Below are 22799 nucleotides of genomic sequence, written 5' to 3' on the forward strand. Positions count from 1 at the left end.
CGTCGGTTTTCTAGGCGTAGTGCGAGCTTTAGGCCTGAGGAATTCGGTATTTCTAGCTTGAAACGAAGTCGGTGGTTTAATATGAAAGTCGGTAAGCCTGACTACACCCTTAGAAGCCGGTGCCTGCACAGCGGCGCCGGACCCATCCAAGGTAGAGACATCTGCAGGTTCCATAGTCGAAGAAGCATCTCACGGCATACCGGACTCCGAATGGGTTTCAGTAGAGGCCTGCGAATCTGTAGTAGCGAGTATCAGGGGCTGCGAAAGTGCCTTACTGAGTACCGGCGGACTGGCGACTAGCTTAAAGGAAGCGTCGACAGTTTTGGACCTATGCGGTCTGTCTCTGTCTTTATCCTTACGTTTTTTCAGAAGATCGGTAGTCGGATGGCTTAACGAAGCCATTCCGGAGTACGGAGATAGATAATGGAAGTATTTAGCTACAAAAATAGCCTGACAACGAATAGTTCGGGCAATGAACAAAGCACAAAACCGACAGTGAGGGACGTCGTGGTCAGGGCCTAAACAGGTGATGCAGTAAGAATGAAAATCTCTATGAGGTATTTGCTTTCCACAGGCAAGACAATTGTTAATTTTTTCTGACATCGGTTAGAACAAGAAAAAAGGATCCCCAACGGGGTACTTAACTTTTTGAAGACTTCAGGTCTGAAACTCGAAAACAAAAATTTCATGAGTCGGTTTACCGGCACTTGCAAACTGCTTCTGCTTCGGGCACCACACGGCAAGAAAGACTGATGTAATGGCATCGGCTGCATGTTTTATTCCCCGACGAACTGACGTCATGGAAGAAGCGACAGCATCTGACGCAGAAATCCGAAGCCTCTGGTATTCAGGCCGGCTGAAGGCTACCTGCAGGCAGATAACCCAAATGTGATGACTGCAACACTGAAACACGAAGAACATCGGGAAGATTATAGCAAAATATGTGTTCAAGTTATGCATGGTGCATGGTAGTCTCCTGTATATTTTGATAAACATTTACCTGTTGAGTCTGATTTTGCACATCATCAAGTGTTGGCAGATCAGCAAGGTATTTTTCTAATGTCTCAATGCGCTGCTGTTTCTCTTGGTTTTGCTCAGACTCCTTCTGATATTTTTTCTTCAAGCTGATGACATTTTTGTCCCTGATTTTCAGCTAAAAGGAGAATAATAATATATGTTACATTATGGTACAGTGTAAAAGAAATATAATTGGGTTGTGCAGTTAACAGATTCTTAACACTTTCCCAGATATCTAGATGAGACTGCAATGTACCAAAGGGTGGCAAATACTTAACGCATTTACCAATATAAAATGTATAAGCGCATTGCTCTCTCTCTTTTCTGAACTATAGCTATGCACAATCAAATTATTGTGAAAGAAAAGTCAAAACTAAATAAAAATGGGGTCAAACATTTAAAGCAATACTGTTAATACTTGCAGATGTTGTAAAGCCACAACACACCACTTTTCATAAAAGCTGATGAGTTAAGTCCAACAGCCACCAAGCTCCTTTCCTGTTTAGTATGTTATCTTCCAGATTTTTCCATCATAACTTTTCTGTTGGTTCCTAAATTTTCCAGGCTAGGGAAGACTATCAACAACCCTTCTGCTCTTTGCTTGAACTCCTGCAGTAGTATCTTATTCCAGATCAGAGGTCCCCACCTGCAACTCACTACAGACAGGGAAGAGTGTAGCCAGGCATACTCTTTTGTACTCCATAAAAGTACATTTTTTTCTGAACATCACTTAGAAAACTATAGCTTTTTCAGGATACATCTATGACTGTCTAAATTAATGTCTCCAACAACAAATACATAACTTGATTAGTGAGAGGACTGTCAATCCAAAAAGCAATATCTTCAGTGAGTATAGAACGAACAGATGAAAATGATGTGTGCATTTATTAAGTGTTTGCGGGGCAACAGTTTGTAAGATGTACACATTTTAATGCCTGCTGAGATAGATGCAGCAGTGAGAGACTGAGTATAAAATGGAATTCTCTGGCTACACCCCGGCAGACAGGTAGTTTGCAAGGGTATAGGATTCTTCATAAGGCATTAGTGAAATTATTACTAATGCTAAAAACTAAAGATACAAGGACTAAAAGCATTTACTGCTTGTATCTTACTACTGACATCCACAACCAAGAGCTTCCAGTTTCTTAGTTTTTCACTTATCTTTAGTCTATTCCCACAGATACTTAGCTGCCATAACAGAATCGATTTTAACTGCACACACCTACATATTCATTTTATTGGTTCTCCATAAATATTGGTATAGCTGAACCTACTTTTGTGGGCACATAATTTACAGGTAGAGCCTTTGTTTTACCCTCTACATTTTATATCCAAAAAAGACTTAAAACTCACTCAAAACATTCCACACATCCATCAAAATGTCCTTTCCTGGATTTATCAAGTGCTTAATATTTGCAAATAAAGCAAACTTTTCTTGATTACCATAGCAATTAAATCCTTGAATTTCTGAATCCCTTATTTTCTTTGCCAATGGTTGTAAATATAAAGCAAACAACAAAGGGGAATGAGGACAACCCTGCTTGGTTCCACTGTTCAAACACAGCTTATCAGAGGAATACTCCCACCGTAACTCTTGCCTTGGAGCCTTCATACATCCTCTTAATTAACCCTATTTTAATCAGGGAATGCAAATTCCTTCCATCATCCTAATCAAAAAATCCTGGCTTAATCTATCAAACGCTTTCTCTGCATCAACATCCACCAACAGCAACAGTAGCTTCTTGCATTCTGCTTTCCCCTAGATCACTAGTTCTACTAATCTTGTCAAACCTTTGCCTCCCCTCCACAGACTCACACAGATCCTTACCTATCAATTAAAGCAACACCTTTGCCATTCTCTTAGCTAGCACAGACACTTTACAGCTCACACTCTTGAGGAGTTGGAAAAGGAAAGAGTCGCTGTCTCTTCTTTTTTCTTCAGAAAGAGCCCCTGATATTGAAGGCCGGGCTGTTTGGGGGGCTTATCCTATACTAGGCAGCGACATTCCTCATCACCCCTGCAGCAGTCAAAAGTGACAAAAGCAGGGGCTGACATGGGCAGCATGGGCATCTGGCCTTGGATATCGGTCCTCCAAAAGAAACAGAAGGCAGTTCATCCTGTAATCTACGAAAGAAGTCACACTCTAATGCCAGCTAGGGCTTTCAAAGCCTCCTACACCAGCATGGTTTGTATGTCTTGAATATAGATCCTAAACTCGCAACCCTCAAGCCTCAAAGTAGCCCTCAAACCAGTATATTTCTGGCTGTGGGAAGCTACTACACATTACTAGCTGCACTAGCTAGCTTATTTTTGTTTGACATTATGGCCACTGGCTGAATATGTTAGTCCTCATGCAGCCCTCAATAGTTATTTCAATTTGGGACCCCTGGTTTACAGGTTAAAACCAATTTGATGAAGTAGTACAAATAAGTAAAGTTCATACATCCCTCTCAGGTGTTTGAAAACTGGCATCTAGCTTGGACATTACACTTATTTTGTAAGCTAAGCCCCTGCTGCCTGCCTCCAAAGGAGGGAAGACAGGTTGGAACACGGCAAACGCATGCAATAAGACTTGGGGGGAGAACAAAAAAATGCCTCAGAATCTGACAACCACAGATATTGGTATGTCTGACAGGGTTGCTATGGTCTCTTAATATTTGTCCACAGAGTCCTTAACAATTACCCTCTTTTGGCTTTTCCATTTTTCTGAACCTTTTCTAGGAAATATTGTCCAACAATCACAGTGTCCAATTACCCTCTTTTGGCTTTTCCATTTTTCTGAACCTTTTCTAGGAAATATTGTCCAACAATCACAGTGTCCAGAACTGTCTGGCATCTCTTGTGCCAATGCCAACAACCTTTTGCTCTCAAGAAAGGCCTTTAAGTTTCATGCTGTCTGATGACCACTGTTTTGTTGAGAGCAGCAGCACACTGCTTCTAGGAAGAGGTATTGTGGTTCTCCCTTAAACAAATGAGGCATTGTAAATGGTAGTTGAGGGCACAGTTTCCCAGAAACATCAGAAACACTGGAAAATCGCTATCCATACAGTCCAAATAGAGATATTTACAATTAATAAATAGCTTAGAATCAATGCAGAAAAAGATTTGAAAAAAGGTTAGTAAACGGGAACTTAACACTCCAAAAACTGGATGGGGTTGATGAGAAGATGTTCTTATGGCTTGATTACATCTTGCAGCAAAGACAGGAAATGTAATGGACAGCTGCTCTCCTTTATAAGTTGTGTATCGCCCGATGTCCTGGGCTAGGGGAGGAGACCACCTCCGATATTCAAAGCTCTGAAAATTAAATTGGCAGGTGGGCACCCACCCACACTCCACAGACAAGGAAATGCAGTGTGACAGTGTCTCCTAGGAAGGAGTCCATTCCCCTTTCCCATACCTTGCTACCTGCTCTGAGCCTGGCCTCCTTTCCACTTGCCTTTTCCAAAGGCTTCTTTCTGTTAAAAATGCGCCAACCATGACTACTTCTACAAAATGGCTAATACTTAGAAAAAAATCTATTACATTTAAGAACTGTAGGAAAACCAGTTGCTTTAGTTTTGCACAGTTTTATCTTTAAATTCCAATCTCCTCAAATGTTCCTGTGAGGGAAGTTTCATACAAGGTTCCTTGACCAAAGAGACAATGAGGCACTACTCTCTTACGTTATCAGGCAAAGGCCAGATCTTTAGCCATGCGTGCTATCTATTTATATTCAGTGTGCATAAATCAAGCTGCTTTGTGCTCTTGAACAAGCATCTATGCAATCACACCTATGCTTAGCTACATGACTACTAATCTTAATGCCAGATGAGGCAGCAAGTAGTCTGTTTCAAGGCCCTGTTCATAGGTTAGTACTAGGCTAACTGCCCTTACGGCCATTTTAAGCCTACCCAGTTATCCCATGTCAGAATCAAACCCTGCACCTTGTGTCTTTAAGGCAACCACCTTAACCATTATGCCAACCTCCCACCCCTTTCTGGACCTTTTCCATTATATCCTATATTTGCCTAACAGTATCTGCATACAACTGAAGCATACAGATTGGGCAATTAATTGTCTTAAATTTTCAAGGCAGAGGATCCATACAGTTTTTTCCCCCCACAGACCTGTTCAGGATCCAACTTTACCTGTTCTGGCACAGGTATAACTGGTGGTGCTAGTATAGATCCCCTGGCAATATGCACAACAATCGCAGCCAGGTCTAGAATCAAGTTTTTACTGAAGTATTTCAATTTCTCCTCTGTCCAAGAAAACCTGCTTTATATTACTGAAGTATTTCAGTTTCTCCTCTGTCCAAAAAAACCTACTTTATTGAGTGTTGGTAGTTCTGAAGCCACCTCCACAGAGGTGCTCTTAAAAATCTTTAAATGTCTGGAAGACTACAGAAAAGGAGATCTGCCAGCATAAGTTATTCAATGCCTAGCAGTTTAATGCACTTTTTGTACCTGTTCAATAATTTCCTAGATCGCCAACAAAAACACTTGCATTAACCTGAGGTCTCTCCAAAGGAATCATCATCAGGAGAGAACCAGAGGAGATAGTCTTCGTCATCGAAGTCATAACAAAGTGGAGAAAAAGTTGCCTGACTAGGCAAAGCCACCCCTTCCTCAATGTCTGAGGTGGGCAATCAGTCCAGGGAAGGCTTTCTTTCTTTTGGCAAGAGCTGACATTCCAGACTTTAAGGCTTTCCGAAGAGGGTGGTGGAACATGCACCTTGGGCTATGTTGCTAGATATTCCTCTGCAACACACCTGCAATCACGGATGGATGGGGCCTGGGTAAGTGGTGGAAGCAGATGTCCTCGAGACAATCACCTATCTCATGGGTGAAAGTGTGGCTGCCCAGCCATTTTTTTTTTAAATACTATGCCGCGGTGGTACGGCGGTAGCGTTGTTACCTCACAGCAAGAGTTTCTCCCGTTTGATTCTTGGCTGGGCTTGGGAGTGCCTTCTTGTGGAGTCTGCATGCCCTCCCCGCGGTTGGGTAGCGTTCAAAAGACATGCGTGCATAAATGGGTGTGCCTTCGTTGAAGGTGGAGTGTCGAGCTGGCACCTCGGTGTTTCGTAAAAAATCTACTACCAATCATTAGCAGACTGGAGTTCCACTGTGGTGACCCCTTACCGGGAAAAGCCGAAAGACAAACAACATATTTATAAATAAATAAGATTTCAGCTGCCCTCCCCCATTCTACTAAGAGGCCTGCTAATATCTTTTGCACAGGAAGGAAGCCATTTTTGTGCACAGGGACATCCACAACTCTCAACATCAGGCCAGATTAACAGATACCTGTTGGTGGCTAGTTCGTAAGCATTACAAACAACTCTGTATTAGTGATACACATGATAAACATCTGAGCACTGTGAGTGGCAGAAAAGAACTGAAGGTGAACTGGTAGGCTAAGCGGTTCGGTGTGCAATTACAATGCGGTGTGTTACATTATGGGATGTACACACCTCTGGATCTGGACAAGGAAACTTCACAGAAAATTAGTAAGACTGCATGGTAAGAAAAGGGATTTCCCTATCACAGGCACATGGAGGATGACCTCTGCTACCATATTTCCCTTCTGAATTTTTGAATATCAGAATGCATCTAAATTTTAATGAGTGATACAACTGTATACACAACCAAGTAAATTCACTTCTGACAACACCCAATCTGTGACTGGAATGATTCAGCAAATCAGAAAATGCAAGAACAATAAAACTTAAAAAAACAAAATGCGACTGCTACAGGCCAGCTCACTGATGCAGAGCTATATGCACAGACACCAGCCATTTTTAGGAATCAACACAGATAAAGAACTGCCCGAGTGGAAAGGATAAAATATGTGAGGCATGTCATGTTCCTGGGGAAGGGCAAGGGAGCTTACTTAAGACACTGGGACATGCATCAGGATAGTATCAGTTCACAATACTGGCTCAAAACATGGCTGAATATGACTCCAGAAGGATATCATGCTAGTCAATACAGGCCTTTTTCTTAGGTGGGGGTCAAAGGAAAAACAATCCACTAAGACACCTTCTCCTAAAGGAAACACAATCCAAAGCAGTATGTCACCCCAGTGCAATGCAAAGTCACCAGTCTTGTGCTAAGAATGGAATTCCTGACACAGATGGTAGCCTGAGACATCAAGTTGTATGAGAGGGGCTAGGCAGCTATATGCCTACCAGACTGGCAAGGGATTGTACATCCTCTTAGTGGAAGACCTGATAAATGGTCACTACAACTAACCACAGAATGTATATTAAATAAAAAAAAATCTTGCTTTATTGTTTCTTTCACATACAGCTTAAATGGAGTGGCCCTCTTCTATTGTTCAACTTCACTAAGAACTTCTCAACACTCACAGAGAACATGTTTTATGTTCAAACTACAAAGCAGCATTTCATACTCAAATAAAGTTAGTTTTACATTACATTCCATGGTTGTAGCTTCAGTTTCATAATTAATCCATCGCTACTTTAAATCTTGGATTCTGGTATACAAATACACAAAGATGAAAAGGCAGTGAAGACACCAAGATTTCACAAGGCAGATAAAATGGATGGATTACTAAAACAGCAAGGGATACTTTGGAATTGGGTAACCTCAGACCAAAATGCTGGCTGAATGTGGACTTAAAGTCTTGGCCAAAGTATTAGACAAAAACATGGAGAAGGCACTGCCAAAGATGGTGACAGTGAGACAGAAATGTTTTGTTCAGTTGGCTCATGTTTGACAAATGGAGGCAGCCAGTAGCCTTCCTTGAAGGAGAAGCACTCTGCCTCTGCAGGAACAGTCCTTTATAACATAAAAGTAGGCCTCAGATACTGTCACACACAAGTTTATTTTTAAGATAATTACAAGAACAGGCTTTGGTGAAACATTTTTAAGCTTGTTACATGTCTTATGTTTGAATCCAAGTAACTGGGTTTCAGCAAATGAAGGCCTAGAAGACTGGGGAGAGAGGCAGGGGGCATCAGACAGAAAATGCCACCTTCACCTTGTTTATTTTTACAGTAATGGAAAAGTTAGAAACAAACATTAGATCATGATTAGTGGTATTGGGGAAAGAGGGCTTTTAAATGTGTTTTCATTTAGTTTACAGATTGATTTCTTTACTTGTGGGAGGAGAGAATGGGTATTATCTACTTTCAGGCCTTTTGGGGATAGTTATTGCATAGAGGCAAAGAAGAACAAACTGTTCTAGTATGGACTGATTCAGGGAAAGCTAAAGGACTTGCGTCTAGAATAAGAGAAGCTGAGCACCCAAGATACCCAGGGAAGGTGGTAGACTTCATCTGGAAGGATGCTTACATAAAGAATTTTGGAGGTGGTGACAAAAGAAAGGCTCAGGGCCCATCTTGAAATGTTCAGATACAACACAGATAAAACAATAATGTTGCCAAACATCTGGTATACCATAAGGAACCTTCCAATGAATTGTAAATACCTTTTTACTGCCTCTAACCAACAGGCAGTTAAACTCTGGTGCGGGACAGGGGAAAGAGAATTTCATGCAAATTGACATAACAGTCTTATTGGATTCAGCAGCTAGGCCTACCATATATTCCATTTTGATCCCAATAAACCAGGGCATTACAGTGCCAGCCAGAAACATTTTACCACAGACGCTGAGAGGGCACCCCCCCCTCTCTGGTAACCATCTCATCCATTACTGACTTAACTCCCTCAAGTGAAGGCATATTCTTAGATTTCTGATTTTTCCTTATGGCTATTTTACAAACAAAAGCAATAGATTTTTCTGCTTTTCTATGTCATCATAGACAGTAAAAACAATTATTTTAACCCAAGGGAAACAAGAGAAAAAAAGTTTATCACTTCTTGAATCCTTTAAATGACTGCAGAGTCAAACAGGCCCAAAAAACAAGAACCCAAGTCCCTTTCACCTTACTCTCCCAAATCCAACAAGTATCAGAAGTCTAGGGTAACCTATGCTGTAATATATGCTGGAGTGTAAAAATACCAGTGTAAATCCTTATAAATTAACATCTTAAAACTCTTGGATGGTGTGGAATACCCTGGTAAGTATTATGTCCTGAGTCAAAATGTCTGAGTGATTGGTCTAAGTAAAAGAGTTGTCCAGGAGTACCTACATTTGTTGACTGTCTCAATGTTAAAGTTATAAATAGTCTTACATACTCTATTCATATCTTTTACAACTGGAGAGTGCTGTCACACCTCTGCTAGGAAGTCAAACATTTTCAACTCCTTGGCAGCTGAGGTAAGCCTATAAAATAACATCCCGCCCAATCTACATTAAAGAAACTGTTGTCATGGCTAACTTCCAATCAATCCAAGTATCCATCTGTGTAATGTGTTCCCAAAAATCTCCTAGGATTTTTTTTACCTCTTTTTAAGTGCAGATGGCACTATCCTCTGCAAAGCTTGACATTAAATTCTCAGTAAGGACTACCGTGCCCAACCTTGGGGGAACCACTTTGTATTTTTTAACATAAGATCTTTAGAAAGGTATAGGTCTCCCATCTCCAAAAAATCTAGATTCTGAGCCTGCATACATAACCCTGCTGTGCAGCAGCAGGTAATAAGAGTGACTTACACTGTCTGCATCTGACAAACATTTTAGTTGCGCAACATCAAACTAACTACAAGTCCCCATAACTTCCAGTCCTTACCTACTGAATATGTTGGCATTCAGGTTATCATGCTGAACAAACGCACCACCCTTTTCGGAGGTCTGGGGACACTGAGAAGATAATACACTTACAAAACCATCTGACAGAAAATCTTAAAGGAACACAAAAGGCAAATTAAACTGACGAGCTCAATATAAATGCATTAAAAATTGTAAGGAACAAAAGAGAAGAGTAAAGCAACAGTGCAACTAAGAACTACAAATGTTATTATTCATTAAAAATGAAACTCAAAGTATATAATAAAACAGATGGACACAAATGTTACTAGTTGCAATGATTTTCAACCTGCAGTACTTTAAATACAATTGCTCTTTGTCCTTTACTTCAATGAACCAGATGTTTGGGACCATTCCTAGCTCTTTTGTAGTTCACTGCTTAAAATCCGCCTCTGGGCGTTTTTTCTGGCTATACTGCTCAGACAAGCTCCACGTGGGTTTACAGAGTGGTCCTAGCAGCAAGGAACTTGAAAAAGCGACTACCTTCTGGATTTAAGTATCTTTGCTTTTTTTTCACTGAAAATAGCTTCTGCTGCTTACTTTAAACTAGCCTGAACTGTTTTTTTACTGATTACTGCATTTATTTTAAAATCTGCACTTAAAGTTACATTTAGTCGAATCTAGTCGAAAGTTTGCTTGTTTGTTTGTTTAATTGAACTGTGGAGGCTGCCCACTAAAGTGTGCTAGCATGTGTAACTAATTTATCACTGTCTCTGCATTTTCTGTGTATTTCTGCAAAAAAACCCAAAAAAACAAAAAATAATCCTTGTTTTCCCACCTTTCTCGACTAGTTTAGACCAGTATACAGGCATTGCTGTATTCTGGGCTGTGGTGTAGTTCTTGTGTTGTCCATTACCTTACTTGGATAAAAGGAAGTTTCTTTGCTCACCAGTGGGAGTGGGGAGCCTTGAGCAGCCTACCTATCCTTGGGGAAGTGACCTCAGCACAAGAAGCTGTTAGTAATTGGTTGTTTGGGACCATTCCTAGCTCTTTTGTAGTTCACTGCTTAAAATCTGCCTCTGGGTGTTTTTTTCTGGCTATACTGCTCAGACAAGCTCCACGTGGGTTTGCAGAGTGGTCCTAGCAGCAAGGAACTCGAAAAAGCGACTACCTTCTGGATTTAAGTATCTTTGCTTTTTTTTCACTGAAAATAGCTTCTGCTGCTTACTTTAAACTAGCCTGAACTGTTTTTTTTACTGATTACTGCATTTATTTTAAAATCTGCACTTAAAGTTACATTTAGTCGAATCTAGTCGAAAGTTTGCTTGTTTGTTTGTTTAATTGAACTGTGGAGGCTGCCCACTAAAGTGTGCTAGCCTGTGTAACTAATTTATCACTGTCTCTGCATTTTCTGTGTATTTCTGCAAAAAACCAAAAAAAAATCCTTGTTTTCCCGCCTTTCTCGACTAGTTTAGACCAGTATTCAGGCATTGCTGTATTCTGGGCTGTGGTGTAGTTCCTGTGTTGTCCATTACCTTACTTGGATAAAAGGAAGTTTCTTTGCTCACCAGTGGGAGTGGGGAGCCTTGAGCAGCCTACCTATCCTTGGGGGAAGTGACCTCAGCACAAGAAGCTGTTAGTAATTGGTTGTTTGGGACCATTCCTAGCTCTTTTGTAGTTCACTGCTTAAAATCTGCATTTGCACGGCTTTGCGGGGTCGTATGCATAGCGCAGCGCCAGTTAAACTTTTTCTGGCTCCGCCAAGTCTGCTCTTCAATTTTTCCCTTAGAACTGTTCTACTTGCAATCTAAACAGCCTATACTCTATCTGAAAAGCTCAGCACTTGCTCCTAAAACATTTTGTATACAGGTAAAGCACTCTTAAACAAACGAAAAGTACTTTATTCACCTAAATTCTGTTGAGTACCCATTTCCCTATAGGTCCTTTCTGACTCAGTTACACAGCAATCTTTTTCACTATTTCTAGCATGTTGAAGGGTCAGTTGCTGGCGTCCTCTCCTGTTCAGCTGGTGAATCTGGGAATCTTGAGGCAATGTTACAATTGCCTCATGTACACAGACAACCCTCTCCTCCTCCCAACAAATACAAATATATGCGTGAGATGCAACTATATAGCCAAACTGGAGGCTGAGCTCTCTCAATTCAGTACTGGGAAGACCAGTCAGGAAGAGAAGGTAACCATGCACACCACAAACCCAGTCTCACATAGAACTATCACAACTGCAAACCAAACACATAAACACACAAAAACATACTCGGAGGCGCTGATTAAAAATCTACCAAAACAACAGAGGCCTCCAAAGCAGACACCCAAGCAACCACCACCTCAAGACATAACACATGCAACACATAATTCACAAAGTCAGTGTGCTAAACAGTCGCAGCCCTTAAGGCCAAACAACATGCCAGACACACTTGTAATAGGTGACTCCATAGTCAGGCACACTGACGTCCCACTCACCAGACTGAACAAGGAGAGGGTCACAGTAAGCTGCCTGTCGGGAGCTAGAATCCGCCACATAACACAAGCACTCAGGTCACTCCACAGCAAGGACAAATATGACTCAGTCATTGTACATGCCGGTGTGAACGACCGAGGCATACCTCCCTGGACTACATGAAAAGAGACATAGAGGAGCTCTCTGATTATGTAGCCCAGGCCGGTATGACCCTGACCCTGAGCAGCATCTTACCCTCACCAAGAATGATGCCACAGTACAAAGACAAAATGATCAGTTTTAACAATTGGCTAAATTACTGGTGTCATTCTAAGGGGATCCAGTGTCTGTCTGCTTGGGATGACATGCTTGACAAGCCACGCTGCTTCGCAAGGGATGGTTTGCACCTGTCACCCCTGGGCTTCTGGATATTGGCCAAGGCTCTTGCCACCCCCATAGTGCCTTTTTTAGGCAAGGTTCAAATGACAAAACTACCTCCCTAGAAAACACAAGTGGAAAAAAACTAAGGGTAATGCTGCTCAATGCCAGAAGTCTAAACCTCAAGATGCACGCCCTCGAAGCCCTCCTCAGTATGGAGAACATCGATGTCTGTGCAGTGACTGAAACCTGGTTCAAGGCTCCTGAGAGCACCCCAGCACTATCAGGTTTTACCACAAAAGGAGGGGGAGTATCCATTTTCATCAAAGATACCCACACCTCCAGGTTAGTGGCAACGCATGAAGCATTGGAGACTATCCAGGTGCAACTAACCATAGGCAAAACTGCCTTACAGTTTGTAGCATGCTACAGACCACCCTCTCAAACTCAGGAACCCCACACAGCCTTCCTGAAGACACTGGAGAGTATGAATGTCTCTCCAAATACCATCATTTTGGGAGACTTCAACTACCCAAACATAGACTGGGAACATTACTCAAGCCCCAACACCCTAGCCCAAAGGTTCATAGAATTCATAAACTCAAATGCAATGGAACAACTAGTTACCATTCCCACAAGAGGAGACAATATACTAGACCTGATCATCACAAACATGGGGACAAAATGCTCCACACCGGAAGTACATCCCTCTTTGGTAAGATCAGACCATAAATTAATTTCACTGGAAATCCACATCCCTCCCCCACCCCCTGCACAAAAGACCACAGTGAAGAATTTCTCGAAAGCAAACTTCACACTTCTTAAGACTGAAGTGGTATCATTCAAGGCCCCTGGGCCAGTGGAAACCACAATCCACACTGCTGAATCCTTTGCAAATGCCTTCTATGGGCACCTTCAAGAATGCATGGATCATGCAATCCCAAATAAAACCAAGACCCATTCCCCCAAAGGCAGGCGCCCGGTCTGGTGGACCCCAGCCATAAACAAACTTTACAACAGGAGGAGGAAGCTACTACATGACAGAGCAAAATCCCTAAAAGGGAAGGCATCTCTGATCAGTACTAGCAAAAAACTACGATCACTCATAAAATCATCCAAGGCCAACTTTGAGAGAAAAATCGCAAAAGACACAAAAGACAATCACAAGGCCTTCTTTAGCTATGTTAGAAACCTGGGTGGAAACTCTCAGATATGCTCAGAGTTAGTCCAAAATGACACAAAATACACTGAACCCACTGACATCGCCAACATTCTGGCAGACAGGTTCAGTGCAAATTTCTCCTCCCCCCCCAAGGAGAAATAACTATCCCAGCAGCCGCCCTCTCTAAAGCTAAAAACACAGCATCAATGGGACCGGATGGTGTCCCGGGCTGTGTGCTACATGAACTCCAAGAGGAACTAAACCCACACATAAGGCTGCTGTTTAATCTTAGCCTTACCACAGGATACGTACCCAAAGAGTGGAGTACGGCAACAGTGGTCCCACTTCACAAAGGCGGTGCTTCTACGGACCCTGGAAATTACCGCCCCATAAGCTTGACGAGCCTGGTCTGCAAAGCTATGGAGAGGATCATTATGGAACTCATAAACAAAGACATTGGGGACCTACAGACATTGGATCCTACCCAATTTGGCTTTGTCAAGGGCAGATCCTGCCTTTTGAACTTGGTCGACTTTTTTGAAACAGTCACTAAGGCCATTGATGAGGGTAAGGCAGTTCAAACAGCCTACCTTGACCTTGCAAAAGCCTTTGACACAATACCCCACTCGGGCATCATACACAAACTCACCAGCTTAAATGTAAACCCATATGTCACAAGATGGGTTGCAAACTGGCTCAAGGACAGAACCCACAAGGTCAGAGTTGCTGGAGCTATGTCAGACTCTAAGCCAGTCACAAGCGGTGTCCCACAGGGCTCAGTCCTGGGACCCCTCCTGTTCGGCATTTATTTTTCCGAGGTACAGGCAAACATAGGAGGATTGTGGCTGACAAAGTTCGCAGATGACTGCAAACTGGGCGCCATAATTGATACTCCAGCGGACACAAACATCCTTCAGAGAGGCCTCATAGAAACGGATAATTGGTGCCAGAGCCATGGCCTTAAGCTGAACGCCAAAAAATGTATAGTCATACCCTTTGGGAAAAACAAGGTACTTACAAATTACCACATAGGAGGTAATCCATTAAGTACGGAAGAGGTAATCAGGGACCTAGGGACCCAGGTTGACAGAAACCTCTCATTTGACACTCACATTGCCAAAGTGGTTAGGAAGACCTTCTATATTGCCCACCTTATCATGAAGGGTTTCACATCTAGATCAAGAGAGGTCATTGTGCCCCTGTACTTTTCTCTTATCAGGCCAATGATTGAGTACAATGCCCCATTTGGGATGTATCTCACCCGACATCTGCAGCAGTTGGAAAGACCCCAAAAGTTCCTCACCAAGAGGATAAAGGGTCTTAAACATATGCCATATGCTGCCCGACTGAAAAAACTCCAGCTCTATTCAGTCGCATACCGACTACTCAGAGGTGATCTGTGCCTGACGTACAAGGCAATATCCAATCCTGAGTTAATGGACATGCTCCACCTCAGAAAATCCAAATCCATCAGAGCCACGAGAACAAGTGACTTAAACCTCAACACAGAAATAAATAGAACGTGCTGGAGGAACAGATTCATAACCCAGAGGCTCCCTACACTCTGGAACAGAATCCCAGTCCATGTTAGGCAGAGCCCCTCACTGACTCTATTCAAGAGAAATCTCGATGAGTGGATGGGAGATCGTAGGTTTACCCCGGGGGTCATCTCTGTGTCACTACTAGACAGAGGCATAGTAAACTAAACCCTAAAAGGGTGTAGTATTCTCATCCTAAGGGGTGGTGTAAGCCACATACACTCTGGCTAGGCTTATAAATGCCCTAGGGCAGATAGCCTAGTACGAACCTATGAACTTAATCTGTAACCTACTGGGCAATGAAACAAAGTTCTAGAGATATGCCTCTGCAGTTGAAAAACAAAGAGCTACCCCAAAAGAGTATGGGTAATTAGAATCAGAAGACAGACCAATGTATGGATACAGTGGCAGAATTACCGAAGGTTTTGTAGTGAACTGCTGTAGGTGAAGCAAAAGCAGAGTCAAAGGATGAAACTAGGTTCATGGGTAAGTGCTAGGCTAGCTGCTCCTGTAGGCCATTTTAAGCCTAGCCAATTTCCTTTCAAGGGTGAACCCTGTACCCTGTGTCTGTGAGGAAAACACCTTAACCAACTATTACGCCAAATCTCTCTCAACTTGAAGATCAAACTATGTCCCCATCCTCACAAGTTTTGGTTAACACAACTGGCGCAAAGACAGTATGCAGGAAATCAGGCTAGAGAAAGTTACTTCCACAGAGAGAGACCAGTCTCCAGTGGAGCCCCCCCCAGGGTTCTGTGCTGGGACCTTTCCTGTCTGAACTCTACTTTTCTGAAGTAAAAGCCAATACTAAAGGGCTGACTAAGTTTGCAGATAACTACAAGCTAGGATCACTCAATAAATATCCAAATGACCTAGCTTTCCTGTAGGAAGGTTTGTTACGAATAAATAATGGGTGCCAAAGTTATGGGCTGAAACTACATGCCAAAAAAATGTATTTCTGTATCCTTTGGGCAGTCCTCTACAAACTACAGCCCTAAGAGCTGATCCATTTGTTCGGGATTTGGGAACTTATGTGGAGTGGACAGTGAACTAACTTTTGACCAACATGTCCAATGTTGTATGAAAGTCCTTCTATATTGCACAGCTTATAAACAAAGGGCTTGTGTCTAGATCTAGGGATGTCATTGTCCTCTTTTACTCAGCCATCAGTAGTCCACTCATGGAGTATAATTCCCCCTTTGGCGTGCATCTGTCCAGACACACACAACTGGAATGTCCATAGAGATATCTTACTTAAAGGACACAAGACCTAAACAACATGTCCTACAAGGACTGACTCAAAAGACCAGTCAATATACTCGGTATCCTGCAGACTGCTAAGAGGTGACCTGCGTCTGTCGTGCAAAGCATCTTCCACAACCCACTGCTGATGGATTTACTGCACATCACATCAAGTCAAATGCTATCAGAAATACTTGGTCTAGGGATCTAAACCTCTTCTGCAACATCAACAGAATGATTTGGAGGGACAGTTATACCTTGCAGAGCAGAACTCTGCTTTGGAATAGACTCCCCATCTACATAAAACAAAGTTCATCCCTGTCCATATTCAAGTGCAACTTGGATCTATGGAATGTAAATAGAAAATTTACCCTTGAACTGCCCCTTGTACTACTAATGGGCAGAGACATCTTCTAAAAACTTTACACCTCATGCATGGGTACCCCTAAATTATCTACGGCACAATCCTAGTTATTCTCACTTAAGGGTAATGTATAATTATTGACCATGGGGTGGTTAAGACTGGACTCTAATGAAATGGGACAAGTTGATTCAAGAATAAAGAGAGAAACTGACTAGGCTTAAAATGGCCCACAAAGGCAGCTAGCCAAGTACTTACCTAGGAATCTAAAAGAATGATATCGTAGATACAAGTGGCTAAGCTCATCTGACAAAGGAGGTGGGAAATGTTGAAGGATCCTTGAGTTCAGCCACCTGCTCTTCTGGGTTGAGAGAAGCGAACATTGTTTATGGACCTACTAAGAATGCCCCACGAATGCTTGTGCCAGATACCATCCATTGGGAGAAGGCCAAGAGGAAGATTCAGGACATATTAGAAAGATTACAACATTCAGCTTGCTTCAGAATGAATGAATGAGCTTGGGGATGTTTTAGGAAATAAAGTTTAATCTACCCTTTTCAGCTTGCTTCAAACTGTGACCCTCACCAGGACAAAGGATTAAAAAAATGAATGGATGACAACAGTTATGAGGGGGATATTTTACAACATAAGGAAATTAAAATTATTTAAATAGTTTCCAAAATCATGAGACCACCTTATTAGTATAAGAAACTCTATATATTGCAGTGAGATAAGTGCAATACTGGGAAACACAGCATTAATTATTTGGCTTGCCGCTTAACTATACCCCAGAAAATGTACATATCACCCCATAAAAGCATATCTTAGCATGTATTACTGTTCAAATTATGCTCCTATTTGACCAGAAGGCGAATACATTGCAATAACAACAAACTATATTATGGCATGAATAATGAACCTCTTGAAAAATCAGTACCTGCCCTCTAATCTCATACCCAATACCCACCACATAATTTTTATTTTATTTTTATTTATTTATTTTACATTTGTTGACCAGGCTAGTCTAAATGGATATATGTCCATTTTCAGTAGAGGCCCGGGGAGATAAGCACCACATAATCAAAAAATATTAGCAACTTCAGGTACAGTACTAATTTAAGGTGAAGAATACAATTGTTATATACCAGAATAGCAATTTTTAAAGTAGCATATAATAAGAAAGAGAAATGAGAACACACTAACAAATAATAGCAACTTCAGGTACAGTAGTATTTTACAGTGTAGAATACAATTAATTATATAGCAGCATAGCAACTTTAAAGTAGCATATGATAAGAAGAAAGGTAAAGCAGGTCTTTATAGGAATATATTGGTGAAAACATGTTCATACAGTAAAAATACTTACTATACCAGTTCACACTCTGTAGTGGTTCCTATATAAGAGTAAGTTGTTAAAGACTTTAGTTAGCTTAACTGGATCTACTCTCTGAGGCTAATGAAACAGTTGGATAAAAATTGCAAATGGTTAGATAGGTTTAGACATAGCGGAGGGTATTATTAGTCTGGGTTATTACATGGACATAACCAGTGTTTTTTAAGGTATTCTCTAAGTTGCTTTTTTGAACAGTTGCAATGAGGAGAGAGATGAGAGTTCCCTGGGAAGCAGATTCCAGGATTTACCCACGGTGTTGGAGAATAGTGAATCCCCAGCCTTATTTTTGGATTTAACTGTAGATACTAGTACTTTATTGGCTGAGCAAAGGGTTGCCAGATTATTATAAGGGGTTAGAAGGCTAGTAAGTATTGGAGTATTATTACAAGTGGGCTGTAAGTTGGTGAAACTGTAGTTGATTATGTAGTTCCAGCCAACCTAGTTGCTTTAGGTTTTGACAGTGGTGAGTTCTAAATGAGGAACCGGGAGCAAATCTAGCAATGTTATTGTAGGAGGTAGCCAGTTTGTTAAGGTTGTTTTTTGATAGGTTGGTATAAATGGGAGAGGCGTAGAGGAGGGGTAGAGATTAAATGGGTATGGGCAACAGTTGTTCTAGCTGTTGGAGTAAGAAAGAGTTTAATCCTGTAGAGGGAGCCTAGTTTTCTGTTAACTGAATTTATTGTTGTGTTAATGTGTGTGTGTGTGTGTGTGTGTGTCAAAGTTAAGATTATGGCCTATTGTTATACGATGCCATTGTTGGATATAACTGTGAAGTCAATTGGGGAGGACTTTTGTGTGGGAGTAAAGAGCAGTAGTTTTGTCTTTTTGGGGTTCAGGAGGAGGCTAGGCTGTAAGAACCAGCTTTCTACTATGTTAAGCACTGTTTGGGTAAGGGACTGGAGTTCAGGTGCAGAGGTGGCTGAACATATTAGTGTGGAGTTGTCAGCATATTGTATACATGTAGCTTGAGGAATTATTAGATTAAGATCTTTGATAAAAATTGAGAAAAGGAGAGGGACCAAGATTGGACCTTGAGGGACGCCTAGGGTAATAGGAAGGTGAGAGGACAGATTATTCTCCCAAAGCACAGCCTGTTTTCTAGGTAGGATTTAAACCATTGAAATGCCTGTGTATCTAGTGACACAGACTCAAGTATATTCATAAGTAGCTGATGGTTAACCATATCAAAGGCTTTTGACAGGTCGATAAAGAGTGCACAGGATAGAGTATTTTTGTTACGATTTTTGTTAATGCAGTCAGAAAAGGATAAGAGGGCCGTGGTGGCACTGTGGAAAGGCCTGAAGCCATGCTGACAGTTAGCTTGTAAGCTATTTTGTAGTAAGTGGTCTAGTAGTTGCTGGCGGATACATTTCTCCATTATTTTTGCTAAAGGAGACAGTAAAGCTATTGGGCAGTAGTTTGAGAGTTCAGTTGAGTTGCCACCCTTATGCAGTGGGATAATGTGGGATATTTTCCAGATAGATGGGATGGCTCCTTCAGTAATGGTTCTATTTATTAGGATGGAAATAGGAAAGGCTACTACTGCTGCAGCCATCTGTAGATATTCTGCTGATAGAAGGTCACTTGAGGGGGTACAAGGTTTTCATTTTTGAAGAAGAGTGCAGATGAGGGATATTAGGACTGGTTGTAAATGAAATGAGGGAGGTAAACTAGTCAAGGAGGATGACAAGCTTGTGCTAACAGGAGGTAATGAATTAGCTAGAGATTGGACTGCCTCAGTAAAGAAGGTATTAAAGGCATTAGCAATATGCTTGGGATTCTCATGGGTGGAGCCTTGTTGGGGTGGGAGTTTTGGACTGACCTGGATGTAGGAGTCTGTTTATACCTGCCCAGAACTTTTGAGGTTTATGTTGGTGGGTTTGCTGGTTGTGATGGTAAAAGTTTTTTTTTATCTAGAGGTATTGATTTTTTGGTAGTATTTCTCAGCTAAATGTTAGATGATCAGCTGGGTTTTTTGTTGTTCGCCATTTGGCCCAGATTTTATTTCTCAGTAGAATTTTGTGCCTTGTTTCTTTTGTAAGCCATGGAGCAGTTTTAGTCCTATTTCTGATTGAGCAGGAAGGGGCATGATAGTCCAGGATTGTCTAATTGGAGGTGTCTTAGGGGTGACCAATCACATGCTTTAAGTTCAGTTTGGAAGTTAATAGGGTTAAAGTTTTTGTTGGATCAAATAGTTTTATATAAGGATGGTTTGAGAGTATTGATCTTTTGCCTGATTACGTAGGTCAGTGAGCGGTCACTGACATCAGGAAGGATACCAGCTTTACATGAGAGGGGGTGACTATTTATTAGTATCCAGTCCAGAGTGGTTTCTTTATTGTTAGGTTTATGGATCCTGGTGGAGGAGGTAATAGTTTGGAGAAAAAACATAAAGGTTTATATGGGTAATCTGGTTGGCTGAGATGCAGGTGTTCCAGTCAATATTAAAGTCACACAGGACACTGGTTTCTTGTGGGAAGTTAGTTGAGAGCCAGGAAAGGATATGTTCTAGGGTGTTTATATTGTTACCAGGAGGGAGATAGGAGCATATGATATAGATGGATTTACAGGTGTTGATCTGGAGTTTAGAAATAAGGATTTCAGTGTTATTAATAGAAGGTGGTTGGACATCTAATGATGTAACTTGCAGCTCTGTTTTATATATTTCTACCCCCCCACCTAATTCAGCAACTTTTCCCATAATGTATAGTAATTTCTTATTAATGACTGTATCAGTCTGAAAGGGTTACTGACACTTACCAACACTCCAAATGCTCTCCTAATGCACAATCCATCATTTTATGTGACTGTTGCAGATTCTACTGCATGACTAATTTCTGAACTGTATGAAGTTGTGTACCTAATAAATGCAGACCTACAAAAGTCTTCCATTTGCTAAACATTGTAATTTATATTGTGCCTGTCCTTTTTGTGTTGTAGAGTTTTTCTCCTCAGAGTCTCCAGATGAAAAAAACTCTACCCCCACAAGGCTGAATCAGCCAACAAAATAAAATAATATTCATAATAATAATAATACTAAATGCATTACATATTAAAGTAACTCACTGCATCTGGCAGGTGGGTTACATGCGTTTCACATGCCTTTTGGCTATACTGAAAATTAAATTATGTTTAACAATACAAGCCCCATCATGACTTACTGCTTACATATACCAACCAAAGACAGGGTCACTTGCTGCATTCAGTAACCCTTCTGCAATCAGTGATAATGCAAGTAGATGATCGGAGATACTGTACTCCACTTTCCTACAAATATAAATCTGTCTTGTGTAAAGGTGACTTCAGCTACCATTCCATATGGAGGTACAAAAACATTTAGGAGCTGAAACAATTAAGACTGCAAACTTGCCTGTGGCTAACTGTGTCAATCTAATGAAATTATTCTCAGTTAGCTATGACAATCAGGCCTAGCAGAGGGCTCTATAATTTATAGAACAGCATAAAAACAACTACAAAATTAAAAGAAAGCATCCGTCAGATAAAAGCATGGCAAATATGAATTTAGGAAGGTGGTGCTTACCTTCTCCTCTAGCTTTTTAATTTCTTCACTGTACTTGTGCGTGCTCTGCTTCAAGTACTCACTGATGTGTAGAACCTCCTGCTCTGCTGCAACAAGCTTCTGCCGTAGTTCTTCTTTCTCATTCTGAAGGGTACTGGATCGTCCAGGAAATGCAGACTTCAAGTGGTGTGCACATTCGAACTTGGGCTCCTTTAAAAAATTACAACTTTGGTTAAAATGTTGATCATTTATTTTACTTTCCTTTGGGGTGTTACCAATGAACAAGGATGACTGGAGCAGTACTGCTTTGCTAGCACCAGCAGGGGGTGCAATCATCGTCAAACTACACCTACGAACTGTAAAGCTAAAACAGAAGTACTCCTTAGTTATATCTGGAGTATACTGTGCTTACAAAACTATGCCCTAGTAATACATCAATTGCATATCCAACCCTCCATAGCATCATGCTGCCCTGAAACATTGATTAGGACTTACAAAAAGAGTTCCGTACAATTCCCTATATGGGAATTTGTTTTTTTTTTAAGCTATTCACTGTCTGAAGAGATGCATTTATGCTGAATGCCAACATGTCACTTATTAAAGCACATTTAAATGTTGCAGCACCATAAAGGGCATAGCTTATCTTTGATTTTATAATTAAACAAAGACATTTCAAGTAAATGCTCTTCCAAAGGAACAAGCCTCTTCTCAAACTGTATATGAAGCTATTAATACACAAGGACAAAGGAACAACTTGTTTTCATAAGAACAGCTAGCAGCTGTAAAGCTAATGTTCTATGCTACAATCCAGTTTACAATTCACTGCCTTTAACCATTCATAATCTCAATCTAACCTAAAAATAGCAAAAAAAATGAGAAAGAAATTGCTGAGCACTCACTCTGAGCATACATTTACATTAAAACACTCCACTGCATACATCCAACATTCCACACTGTTTATATTTTAATATTGGGTGAAAATAAAACTAGATGCTGCAAAATTAATTACCCAATGATAAACAGCTTAGATTACACTTCAAATATACATGCCAGTGTGAAAGAGTTGGCATGATGGTCTCTGAACCAATTTCTTTAACTGCCTAGGGTAGACACTGCTGGTCAATCTATTCT

General features: G+C 41.1%; 1 protein-coding gene across 1 annotated transcript in view; it reads right to left on the reverse strand.

Annotated features, from left to right (window-relative positions):
- CEP85L (centrosomal protein 85 like) overlaps window positions 1-22799 on the reverse strand; it is a 1265215-nt gene that overhangs the window by 404153 nt on the left and 838263 nt on the right. The window contains exons 6-7 of the mRNA XM_044074367.1: window positions 21690-21878; window positions 1001-1153 (exon numbers count right to left, since the gene is read on the reverse strand). Coding sequence (XP_043930302.1) covers window positions 1001-1153; window positions 21690-21878 — 342 coding nt within the window. The remainder of the gene's footprint in view (window positions 1-1000; window positions 1154-21689; window positions 21879-22799) is intronic.

Source organism: Protopterus annectens, chromosome 1.part1 (genome assembly GCF_019279795.1).
Source record: "Protopterus annectens isolate FY-2018-M chromosome 1.part1, PAN1.0, whole genome shotgun sequence".
In the NCBI taxonomy this organism is placed as follows: Eukaryota; Metazoa; Chordata; order Ceratodontiformes; family Protopteridae; genus Protopterus; species Protopterus annectens.